The 13,305-nt window shown below is 36.8% G+C and overlaps 1 protein-coding gene across 2 annotated transcripts in view; it reads left to right on the top strand.

Annotated features, from left to right (window-relative positions):
• ATP10D (ATPase phospholipid transporting 10D (putative)) overlaps nucleotides 1–13,305 on the top strand; it is a 116,443-nt gene that overhangs the window by 39,532 nt on the left and 63,606 nt on the right. For both annotated transcript variants that reach the window (XM_029234748.1, XM_029234749.1), the window contains exons 2-3: nucleotides 543–868; nucleotides 3,118–3,312. In XM_029234748.1, coding sequence (XP_029090581.1) covers nucleotides 579–868; nucleotides 3,118–3,312 — 485 coding nt within the window. In that variant the 5' untranslated portion in view covers nucleotides 543–578. The remainder of the gene's footprint in view (nucleotides 1–542; nucleotides 869–3,117; nucleotides 3,313–13,305) is intronic.

Below are 13,305 nucleotides of genomic sequence, written 5' to 3'. Positions count from 1 at the left end.
CAATGGGTAGAGAAAGACTTCACTACCTGATGGGTGAAAGGATGTGCATACAGGGATGGAAAGCATTTGTGGCCATTTTTGTTATCTGCACAGAATGGGTTTCACTGACTGCTTACTCTATATCTGGGTTTATGCTAGGTGATTTACATGTTATTCCCTTAATCCTCACAACAATTTCTTGACGTGTGGCAGTCCCATTTCATGGATGAGAAAACTGATGATAAGTTAAGAGACTTGTACGTAGTAAGCCCAAATTATTTGCCTCAAGTTGTGGAGTAGCCTTTTAGGGGCTGTCTCTTGTTGCTTAGGTGATCAGGTGATCAGCCCATGAGGCAGAAGGTGTATGCTCTATTTCATAAAGATCTGGTTAAAACGGAGTTCCAGTGACTCGCTTTACTCTCATATTGATACCTTGAGCCATTGAGTCATTCGTTTATTTAATATAGAAAAAAATTTAATTTTACTATTATTACTATTCTTTAAGACTTTCCAGAAGCTTATGAGAAGTATTTTAGTGGGTTTTCCTTTGTTTGTTTTGCCAGATTACCTACACAACCTGGATCTCACCGCATTTGGACATGACTGAGCCTCTTCAATGGGCCAGATATCACTGGCAGCGGTCGACTGGCGGTGAAAACAGGGACGATCATGAGAGGCCATACAGCTATTCCTCTTTACTTGCCTTCAGGGGCAAGTCCTCCCAGACCCCCAGACTGGCAGGAAAGCACCGGGTTGTTGTTCCCCACCTCCAGCCCTTCAAAGACGAGTACGAAAAGTTTTCTGGAACCTACGTGAATAACAGAATACGGACAACGAAGTACACGCTTTTGAATTTTGTGCCAAGAAATTTATTTGAACAATTTCACAGGTACTTTTATTTTTTTGGGAAAATAATCTTAGAATGTTCTTGGTCATTCTAATTGATATATAAGATTTTTCATTTTCATAACATTGTTACCTAAGCCTAAGGCTTGTGACATTATCTTTGACAATTCTGGTAGTCTGTTGTGGAACGATGACCTCTTACATTCACATAACACTTTATAATTAATAAGATGCTTTCTCATGACAAGAGACAATGTTGTTACCTTCATATTACAGATTAGGAAACTAAGTTTGGCACAGTGGTTTAGCCAGTGTGATGCCGAAAGGAGACGAGGGACTATAGCCTTGAGTCTTACTCTTGCTTTGGTGTTGTTTCCATTAAACCATGGTGTATTTTAATTCTAGCTTTTTCTTCTTGATAATAGGAGAAAATAGAGCTCTGAAGCAAATTCAGATGTAAGCTGTAAGGTTAGGTGAAACAAAGACGTAATTCAGAGTAATATGTATTTATGGAAGCTCTCCGATCAGGTTAGGTATTGAAGGGAATGCAAGGCTAAATGGTGCTTATTTCCTTACAGAGTTTTATATTTAGCAAGGGAACCAAGATGTTTATACAATGAAAAGGCATAGTGGATGGGATGAGTGTTATAAGGAGCTACCAACTAGGATGGAAACCTCAAAAAGAGAAATAATACTACTAGCCAGAGCAATAGAAGGGAAGTGGCATGTGAACTTAATTATGAAGGTTAAGATGTTCAAGGCAGAGGTGTCTGCAAAGCACATTTCAGATGGAGGAAGGAATATGAGTAAAAGCAGAATGGCTGTAGCATAGACGATTTGCTGGAGGCCTGGGAAGTAGTCCTCTGTGACTAATGCAATTAGAGGCAAATTGAAGGCAGGAGAAAACATCTAGGAAAATGCTGCATATATCCCGGAGAGTTGTAATGGAGACCTGAACTTAGAACAATGTGGGGATAAAAAGGAGGATAATCTATTACAGATACTATGGAGTAGATGTAGGGAATTAAGTGAAAGGAGTCAAAAGATGATGTGATCAAGTTGAGATGTGATGACCAGGAGGTTTAACAGAAAAAGGAATGACGGGAGTAAAAAGAAGCTCAGCTAGAAGATTATTTTGTTTTTGTAGATGATGAGTTTGAGATGCTAATATCACTATAGAGATTCTCAGCATTTATTATTCATTTCACATACATTCATTCTCATTTTTCATTTTATATACATTCCATATACATTCATGGAACAGTGGATATGGTTAAAGTACAGATGTGAATTTATTGAATTAATGGCTGTAACTGCTGTGGGTGTTTCTGTCTATGGGAGCTTGCCATCTAGTGTCCTTGATGGAATTAGAACCTGGAATTTGAACAGAGTTCAGGGCCTAGCCCTATAGATTTGGATGTAGTTCACATGGAAATCATTGAAGCCACAGAAATAGCAAAAAGGGCTAAGAAAAAAATTTCAGGGTAAAAGGAATTAGAGGTGAGGAAGGAGGGGTATGTGTAGATTATTCTGAGGAGTTTGGTTATGGGAAAAGTATGTGACAAAAATTCAAGGAACCATGCAAGATTGAGATTTTGTTTCTTTCTTTTAAGGAAAGAGGCCGCCTGAATTTGCCTTAGGGTCCAGTGGGGAAATATTTGAATATGTAAAATAGAGGAATAGAGGAAGTTCCTTAAAAAATTGGTTCTGAGTAGCATAAAAGCAGAAATGGAAACATTGATCTTAGCGAAAAGCAAACCCTCGGGCTTTTCTAATTATTGGGCTGGCCAGAAAAATTTGTTGGGGTTTTTCCACAAGATGTTATGGAACTTTTTGGCTGACCCAGTATTTTGAGCCTTGTTTGAATCTTATGTTTGGACAATCAAATTAACTTCTGAAAGTTAGTTTTTGTTGTTGTTTTGTTTTTTGTTTTTACAACACATTAACTCTGAATTTCCTCTTAAGTTTTTTAAACTTTTGAAAAGAAAATAGTACTTCCTACTGTGCTTTATATTTATGTGTTATACAACTCAAGACTGTCACATTGCAATACTTACTATAATATATGTAATAAATATCTCACATTTATTAAAGTATGCTCAAGCCAGATGTCTGGGGGGGTAATAAATTGTTCATTCAGATGTGTTAGATTTTGCTAGTTCCTCTCTGTTTTGTAGCATCCAAAATCAGCCGATAGAAACTTGTAGGGAAACACCGTCAGGTCTTTCACCTCTTTTGCTGCAGGCTTTTACATGATATGTTAATACCTCCTTGTGTGTGTTTGGGTTGCAGAGTCGCCAATTTATATTTCCTGTTTCTAGCTGTCCTGAACTGGGTGCCTTTGGTAGAAGCCTTTCAAAAGGAAATTACGATGCTGCCTCTGGTGGTTGTCCTTACAATTATTGCAATTAAAGATGGCTTGGAAGATTACCGAAAATACAAACTTGACAAACAGATCAACAACTTAGTAACTAAAGTTTACAGTAGGTAAGTGTAACAGGAGCTGTGCTGGGGAATACACAGGCATCATTTAGAAACAAGCAGAATGTTACTTTTTCCCCCTTAGGTGTGACTAGGACACTTGGGGGGGGGGGCGTGTTTTCAACAAATATTTATTCAAGTCCTACAGGGAATTAAATTCAGGCATCATAGGAAAACAATAATGTGTAAGCCATTGTCACCCCGGGAGTTGATAAAGCAAGAGCTTCTATAATTTAGGCATAAGTGGAACTGAAAGAAATAAACTTCAGACCATAAGAAGGAAAGCAAGCAGTTAGTTTTTAATCCTAGATGTTACAATTTGGGATTAAGAGAGGATGAGATATGAAAAACATGAATGAATATGGAAAAACAACATGGGATATGAAAAAAGAGAAGATGAGCTTCCTGTAGAGGAAAGGAATTGTGAGAAATGGAGAAGTGTCTTCTTTTTTGTGCACAAAGCCAGCAGCCTATAAAACCCTTCCTGCTGCAGCAACAACAACCTCCTATTCGTAATAGGAGGTCTTTTCAGAAGCACATTTGCTCTGTTGGAGACTTGTATTTCCAGTATTTATGAAATAGAAAGCCAAGAATAAAGTCCATTAAGGTGAGTTTTGAACTCTGCTGTTTATGAATGACTACATTTATGAATGCTAAAATGCTAGTGTCCGGAGACAGTTATTTATCACGCTGGGATGTATTCCTTCAAGTCATGTGCATATTGTGGTAGGGGTAAACCCATGGGGGACGGTTTACAAAATTGGGATTGTGCTACATATATTTTATTCTAATTCTTTTAGCCTAATATTACACCATAAATATTTCCCATGTCTTTAACCTTCAAGAAAGTACTTTTAATAGCTGCATTGTCTATAATATGACTCTAAGGTAATTTAACATTTCCCGTATTTATATAATTCTGAGAATGTATGTTTCAGTGAGTATTCTTATACAAAAGTGTTGAAGATCTATGATTATTTCAGCATTATAATTAGAAATGGAATTACTAGATCAAAGAGGAGGAATATATTTTAAAATTTATTTTACTGAAGTATAGTTGATTTACAACGTTAATTTCTGCTGTGCAGCAAAGTGATTCAGTTATATGTATATACATTCTTTTTTATATTCTTTTCCATGATGATTTATTACAGGATACTGAATATAGTTCCCTGTGCTATACAGTAGGACCTTATTGTCTATCCATTCTATATATAATAGTTTGCATCTGCTTATCTCAAACTCCCAATCCATCCTCCCCCACTGCCCTCCCCCTTGGCAACCACAAGTTTGTTCTCTATGTCTGTGAGTCTGTTTGATAGATAAGTTCATTTGTGTCATATTTTAGATTCCCCATATAAGTGATATCATATGGTATTTGTCTCTTTCTGACTTACTTCGCTTAGTATGATTTCTAGTTGCATCCATGTTGCTGTAAATGGCATTATTTCATTCTTTTTTTTATGACTGAATAGTATTCTTGTGTGTGTGTGTGTGTGTGTGTGTGTACTTTACCTTCTTTATCCATTCATCTGTTGATGGACACTTAAGGTTGCTTCCATGTCTTGACTATTGTAAATAGTGCTGCTATGAACATCGGGATGCATGTATCTTTTCAAATTATGTTTTTTTCTGGATATACACCTAGGAGTAGGATTGCTGGATCATATGGTAGCTCTATCTTTAGTTTTTTAAGGAACCTCCATACTGTTTTCCATAGTGGCTGCACCAATTTACATTCCCACCCACAGTGTAGGAGGGTTCCCTTTTCAAGAAGGAATATATTTAAGTCCTTATTTGGGTGTCTTTTGTGAAAATAAATTACAGCGTTTATAATGTTAATTCTCTGGAGTTCCCTTTCATGAGAAATGTATCTACTTCTTAAAAAGTCATCATTAGGAATAGATTTGTGAAATTCTGAATATGTTAACTGCTTTACAAGTAAGGGTTTGGTGTTACTTGTTTTCATTTCAGAGTTTGGAAAGCTTATGGAATATCCTGAGGATGGTGAGTGTGTTAAGTTGGCCTGAGGGGAGTAAGCAAGTAAAGGGGCAGTAATCAGAAATTAAAAGTTAGAGAGGGAATTTGAAGCCTACTGTTGGAGACACTCCAATGACCAGGATACTGCTTAGACATTGAGTAAAAGAGTTCTCCAGAGAAACAGAATCAATAGGAATAAGATTTATTTTAAGGAATTGGCTCATGGGATTGTGGAGGCTAAAAGTCCCACTATCTTCCATCTGCACGCTGGAGTCCCAGGAAGGCCAACAGTGCAGCTTGAAGGCCAGAGAGCGATGGTGTAGATTCCAGTCTGAGACTGAAGGCCTGACAATCAGGAGTGTCAAGGGCGGATCAGTGTCCCAGCTCAGGCAGGCGGAGAGTGAATTCAACCTTCCTTCACCTTTTTGTTCTATTCAGGCCCTCAACGGATTGGATGATGCCCACGCACACTGGGGAGGGCCATCTGCTTTACTCAGTTCACCAATTCAAACGCTGATCTCTTCCAGAAACACTCACAGACACACCTAGACGTAATGTTGAACCAAATACCTGGGCATCCTGTGGCCCAGTGAAATTGACTCATAAAATTAACCATCACAGATATTTTCCTTTAGTGGTAGAGAATGCATCTTTTGAGTTAAGAAGTAACATGGTAAAGGTTGTGCTTTAGGAGGATTGGTCCTCTCAAGTCATGGGAATGGCTTCTGTATAGATCTGCCTCTACTAATCAATCCAGGGTACTGTTGGGAGTAGATGCTAAGTACAGGAGGGGATTCATAGAAGAGATACTGTGAAGAAGAACCCAGTGGAATTTGTTGAACTTTTGCGATTTTTTTTTTTTTTCCTGCTTTGGAGGATAAAAGTACCACTGATAGAAACAGGGAGCATTAAATTCATCTCAGGTAGAGTGAACTGTAAATGATAGTAAGACAGGCATCTAAGTGGAAATGCCCAGTGGGCAAATAGGGCACAAAAAGCTACAGAGAGAAATTTCAAAGTCATCAGTCCCTTTACGAGTTAGGAGTTTGACGTGAATCCTCAAGGGAGAAAATGTGAAGAGCTAAAAGACTGAGCTTTGAGCCCAAAGGTAGGCACCTGTTTCAGCCTTTGGAAAGACTTCAGAGGCTCCATTGGACAGATGCTGTCACTATTCTGAGATCTCAGAGCATTTGGCATATTTCTTGGGTTGATTTCAGTGCTCTGATACAGACTCAGCTTTCATAAGACACTAATTCTAAATTTGTCAGACTAGAGATTCTGTTCTATTCTAGTTTCCAAGTCAGAATAAATGATATCTAAGTTTAGAAGTTTAGTTTTATAATAAACAGAAGTATATTCTGAACAAATTTAAGTTCACTTGACTGACGAAGAGTTCAGCCAGATGACATAATTTTGTTGTTGTTGTTTTGGGAGGACAGTAATTCAAAGCCTTGTCCTGATGGTGGACATTTGTCTTCAGTGTTACATGAGCCAATGGTTAGGGAAGACTCCTCTGAAGAAGTGATATTTAAGCCAAAACCTGTAGGATTCTGAATTTTGTTCATTATTAGAATTCTTTTTTTTTTTTGGCGGTACGCGAGCCTCTCACTGTTGTGGCCTCTCCCATTGCGGAGCGCAGGCTCAGCGGCCATGGCTCACGGGCCCAGCCGCTCCGTGGCATGTGGGATCCTCCCGGACCGGGGCACGAACCCGTGTCCCGTGCATCGGCAGGTGGACTCTCAACCACTGCGCCACCAGGGAAGCCCCATTATTAGAATTCTTCAGTGGCTTTCCCCAAATTGATTTTAAAGGCCTATTATAGAAAAGAAAGTAACTTTTTCTCTTTTGTAAGATGATGTGAACTGTACTTAAATAAGGAAAAATTAGTTCTTTTTTTTTTTCTTATACTCATGTCTAATCTAAAGGGAACCAGAAAAATTGATGTGTAGAAAAAATGAAAAAATAGTTCATGGTTTTTATTTTAAAGTCATAGAGCACTTTACTGAAACAGTGCTGTGAATCATTTGATGACATTTAAATGCTTATTATGTGCCAGGGATAGAGAGGTGAAATGTTCATATAGTCTCTGCCTTCAAAAAATAGCTGTAGGAAATAGGATTTTACAGTGATTATACGATGAACAAAATCCATATTTTGACCAATTTTAAGATTGCTCAGCTAATGCCAAATTTAGCAAACGGAAAGAATACTTATATGTATTTTTAAATACAAATTCTTGTACATAAATAATTGCTGATTTTTAGTGCTAGTTTAGAGTTGTTACTGTGTGTTTGTTTGCTTTTTTAGCTTATTCTAAAAAGTTCTAATCCTGATTCCTTCACTTAGTAGCTGTGTAGCCTTGGGCAAATTGTGTAACTCCAGTTATATTATTATAAACTCCAGTTCCCTTCATTATGAATAAAATAGTATAAAACAGTAAGCATAGTACCTAACCCTTTCAAGTGCTAAGTAAAGGTTAGCTATTATTATTGTAAGTTAATAATGACTATAAGCTAGAGTTTGTCACATGATCAAGTCATTTAATTAATATTTGAGAACTTGTTCAAACATTGTATGATTTTATAAATTCTAAAATTCCCTAATGGGAAACCTGGTATAATTTTTTTCTCACAGGTCCCTTTAGACATAGTTTGGATCTGTTTTAGATGATTTGCATATAAACGTAAAGATGAGATGCAATATTCTTTTCAATTGTTTAAGGTCTAGTCCAAGATATCACTTTATGATTGCATTTCATAATAGAATTGGGTAGCTCTTTATGTCTTTTTATTATATTCTATGTAATTTGCTTTTGTTTGGTGTAGAAGAAATAATGCTTACATTCTAACCCCTCATCCCTTGTTCTTGGAACAAATTATAAGGATATAAAGAAATAAACGTGGGCTCTAAGACCATGTCTTGTTGATTTAAGTTAATGTACTAACTTAAATTCCTATTAAATACAAAGAAATTACTTTAGAGGACAAATTAATTCTCAGTAAAATTAAGTTGAAAGTATGCAGCTTTTAAATCTTGCAAGCTTCCGGAAGAAGCATATTAACATTTCTATGCAGATAATTTGGTTCTTATTTGTAATAATATGTGGTCTTTCACAAGGTGCTTAATTTTCTTTGGGAAAGTATCATAGGGAAATAACAAATGCTAGAATAGAAATTAAACATTTAAGCCCTATTACACCGCAATTACATTAGAATGAACTATTATCCAAAACCTGCCTTTAAAATGGCAACCATTTGTAAGGTTTTAAGGTTTGCTTCAAGGATACTAGAAGTGTGCTGAAAATAAAACTATTAATCATCCAGCAAATTTAAGTGCCTACTGTGTTGTAGGCACTGAGAGATTTAGAGGTTTGAACAAAAAACAGATAAAATGCCTGCCCTCCAGGAACTTATACTGTTTTCTGATCTTTAAAAATCACCATATTGTTGGTGTTAGGAGTTTAAAAATACTAGCTAATGTTAATATTTTAGAATTATCTCATAAATTCATAGAATTTTATGATTCTTGAAAGGAGACTGAATATCAGTGGCCTCCTAAGATACTAACCTTATCGATGTGTGACATTTTCCAAAGCAGTGGTTCTTGAAATTCACTTTCTGATACACAATTAAACCATGTTTTGTTTGGTGGTCATTGCTAAGTTACTATAGCTGGGAGTAAAGTCTAGTATTTGAGAGATGGACTCTGGAGCTACCTGCCTTGTTTCAAATCCCAGGAATACTAGGAACTGTGTGACCTGGAGCTAGTGACTTAACCTGTCAAAGTCAGTTTTTCTCGTTTCTAAGAGGTGGGGGAGTGGGGCATAGTGCATTCATCGTACCACCCACATAACACTGTTATAAAAATTAAATGAATTGATGAATATAAAGCATCCAGTAAATCTTAGCTGATCTTGTGTCCAATGATTATTCAGTATTTGCGTTTTATAAACTGCTTTTAGTGTTTTATTGGAAAAATACTAAAGAACATCAAAAAGAAAAACTCATTCATAATCCCACTCTTCCTCTCTTTCAATTTGTTAAAGTAGGAAGTGGAAGTCCACGTTTTCTGTCTTTCCACCTCTCTCCTTCCAACCTCCACCCCAGTGGAATCACTATTAATAGTCCAGTGTATTCTTCCCAACTTTCCCCAGTGATTGTGTATTGACATAAAAGCTGTGTGACACTGAATTCTTAAAGAAGCAAAATGGGTCTAGAAGTTTGCCTGAAGAATGGATTATAAGTGCTATATCCTGACCAGTGAGAGTAATTGCAGAAGCACAAGTAACCAAGTAGATACAAGAAATTCTAGTTGTACATTTAGGCTGTGGGAGAAGGAGAAAGTTCTTTTACTACTTTTAATTCTATATCCGAGAAGGAAATATAACCTCATGTTGAGTCTACCACAATTAAAAATTCTCAAAGCTAGTTAAAATTGGCAATGAGCATTTGTCACTTAGCTTGTAGTTTCAAACATCATGCTCTTCTCCCATGCCCTATGGCATTGTGCCTCCACTCTCACTCTGACTGATACACTGTCCCACCTTTCTTCACCTGACTCACTCTAGATCATCCTGCAAGCCTCACCTCCTCCAGAGCTAAATGTCCCAACTGTTTGCTACCATAAACCTGTGCATACCTCTTATAAAATTGCTGTTTGTGTCACTTTTTCAAATTTTGACCATAACTTCCATAGGGAGATCACCATATCTTAATCACTTTTGTATTCTTGGCACCTGACATGGTAACTCACATAAATTAAGGTCAGTATGTGTTTAATTGACCTGAACTAGCTACCTACTGGGAAAATTAGCTACTTTAAAAATATCCTAGTATGGACTCCAAATGGGGAAAAGTTAATTTAATTGTAAAATTGACCTCATTTGAATTTTGTTCCAATGTAGAGTAAATAAACTTGTCCCTTAGAGGAATTCTATTTCTTCTGTTTGAAAGAAAAATAAAATCCTTAACCCTAATATCAAATCTGTCTTCTCTCCCTACTTGTACAAATTCTCAGCAAATTTTCTTATAGCTTTCTTCAGAGAAAAAGTAGAGGTCATTAAGCATGAATTAGGTACTTCAGTTCTTTCTTACATCATCTACATCTTCACCTACTTTCTTCTGACTTTACATGAAAAGGTGATTCCCTGCCTTGTAATAGTAATTCTTTCATCTGCATTCTTAATTCCATTCCTTGTTACTTCTCCATAGCCTCAAACAGCACCCTCCAATGCTGTCCTCTCTTCTACCTTGCCTTCTCCATGGGCTTCTTCCCTGCATGCTACGTGCATGCCCAGTTCTTTCATCCTTACTGTCCTTTGCCTTACCTTCCCTTGCAGTGGCTGCTTTCACCCATTATTCCTTTCAGGGCTAAACGTCATGAAATATTCTACTTCTTCAACTTCCAATTATGCCTTAATTCACTGGAGGTCTCACTTTCGTCTTCACTCTCCACATCAACAGTTTCATACTATCAACTTGATAGCAGACATTCTAATAACCACGTATCACAGGCATGACCCCTTTGTGGCTTTCGTTACTATGATGGCTCCCTTTTTGAAATTTCCTTCTTTTTTGATTTCTCCGACATTTCCTCTTGGGTTGTTACCTTGTGTCAGCTGCCCTTTATGGACCTAGGACTTGCAAGTTTATATTTCTACTCATGAACTTCTGATCAAAACCATCAAAATGCTGGACCTCTTCAATTTTATATCTCACTTCAAATAAAAACTTTCCAAACCAGCTTTATTATCTTTACCATGATGCAATCAGTTGCTTCTAAAATCTGGGACATGGTGAAAGGCCCCACTCACCATACAAGTTAGATACCATAGTGTCACCCTTGATAACTTTGCATGTAATAAGTCAGAATACTTGTCTCTAGTAACCAAATATGCCTTGACTTAATCTCCTTTCATCCATCCTTTTTGCTGCCTTAATTCTAACCATCTTTATCCCTCCCCTGAATTATTTCAATAACTTTCCATTGGTTCCTTGCCATTCCTATTTCTAACCAGCCTGCCACCCAACAATTCATCCGTTACTCTGTAGCAGGAGTTAGCAGGTAGAAATAGAATCATATCCTTCTGTGAACCTTCAGTGAATATCCATTTTCTATGGAATGAAATCCCTACTCCTAGGAATGGCAGTAAGACTGAACCTTCAAAATATGACTCCTGGGTTCCTTAAAAAACTACAAATAGAACTACCATACAACCCAGCAATCCCACTACTGGGCATATACCCTGAGAAAACCATAATTCAAAAAGAGTCACGTACCACAATGTTCATTGCAGCTCTATTTACAATAGCCAGGACATGGAAGCAACCTAAGTGTCCATTGACAGATGAATGGATAAAGTAGATGTGGCACATATATACAATGGACTATTACTCAGCCATAAAAAGGAATGAAATTGAGTTATTTGTAGTGAGGTGGATAGACCTAGAATCTGTCATAAAGAGTGAAGTAAGTCAGAAAGAGAAAAACAAATACCGTATGCTAACACATATATATGGAATCTAAAAAAAAAAATGTTATGAAGAACCTAGGGTCAGGACAGGAATGAAGACACTGAGAATAGACTTGAGGACACAGGGAGGGGGAAGGGTAAGCTGGGACGAAGTGAGAGAGTGGCATGGACATATATACACTACCAAATGTAAAATAGATAGCTAGTGGGAAGCAGCTGCATAGCACAGGGGGACCAGCTCGGTGCTTTGTGACCACCTAGAGGGGTGGGATAGGGAGGGTGGGAGGCAGATGCAAGAGGGAGGAGATATGGGGATATATATATATGTATATATATAGCTGATTCACTTTGTTATAAAGCAGAAACTAACACACCATTGTAAAGCAATTATACTCCAATAAAGATGTTAAAAAAAAAATATATATATATATATATGACTCCTGCCTACCTTTTTTGTCTTCTCTCTGTTACTTCCCACCATGGAAGAGTAAACTGGTGTATACTAGAAAAAAACTGTTAAAACAAACCATTGATTTACCTTTCTTGATAAACTAACAAACTCTTTAGGTAAATAAGGAATTCTTTTAGTTGGATTCAACCTGGTGCATAAGATATTTTGGGAGAATGTGTCCTGAAAATGTTCTTCTTAGGTAGCCCTTTGAGCTAAGTATTTCTTGAAATAACCAATGTAATTCTGTATAGCAGAAGTTATACAGGTATTGGCTTAAGGTAGCATTTCTATTTAATATGATGCATTCATTTTTAATATATAGGTCATATAGCTTAGAATATAACTATCTCCCAGGCTTCTTCAACAATGAATTTGAATACTGAGCTCCAAAAATGTAATAGAAAATAAATCTTTACTTATAAAATAAGTGCATTTTTATGACAAAATACTAGTTCTTTACAGATATTTGGGAGATGATAGGGGGATGAGACAGACGTTCCTAACATTTGTTGGCAGTATTGTGTGTGAAATGCTGCTTAACTAGTTATATAATAGTCTATGCCTCAAATGTCCTAATTCTTCTCTAAGGACAGTGCTTTGTGGAACTTAATTCATGCCATTGGTATGAAAAGGCATGAGAAGTTTGGCAAAAACTTTAACGTAAATCAGGGCATTTATGGCAAGTCAACTTCAGTTCATGTGCCTTTCCTTTAAAAAGAATTGAATATATAGATTGGGAAAACTACACTTTTGAAAAGAGTTAAAATTTGGCATTCTCCTTTCTAGGGATCAACTGCAGCCAACACAGGACTACTTTAACCAGTATTTCAATTAAATGATAATTAGAGGTGTTAATCTGGTGGTATAATGATTTTTAAAGTGTTGTGTCTGGGTATTTATTTCATTTCTTTTGGGTTTTCTTTAATTTCTCCATCCTATCGGCCAGATAGGAAGCTCTTTTGAGAGCAGATAATGTGTCTTGGGTACTTTTAGATCCTTGATTCCTGACTACAGGATAGCACACAGGAATTGCTTCATATATGAATAAACCCATCCAATGTTAATTTTAATTTTATTCAAGAACTACCCAAATAGC

The sequence above is a fragment of the Monodon monoceros genome, unplaced genomic scaffold (genome assembly GCF_005190385.1).
Source record: "Monodon monoceros isolate NGI ecotype Baffin Bay Population unplaced genomic scaffold, NGI_Narwhal_1 Super_Scaffold_20, whole genome shotgun sequence".
Lineage (NCBI taxonomy): Eukaryota > Metazoa > Chordata > Mammalia > Artiodactyla > Monodontidae > Monodon > Monodon monoceros.
This window is presented reverse-complemented; position numbering and strand designations above follow the sequence as displayed.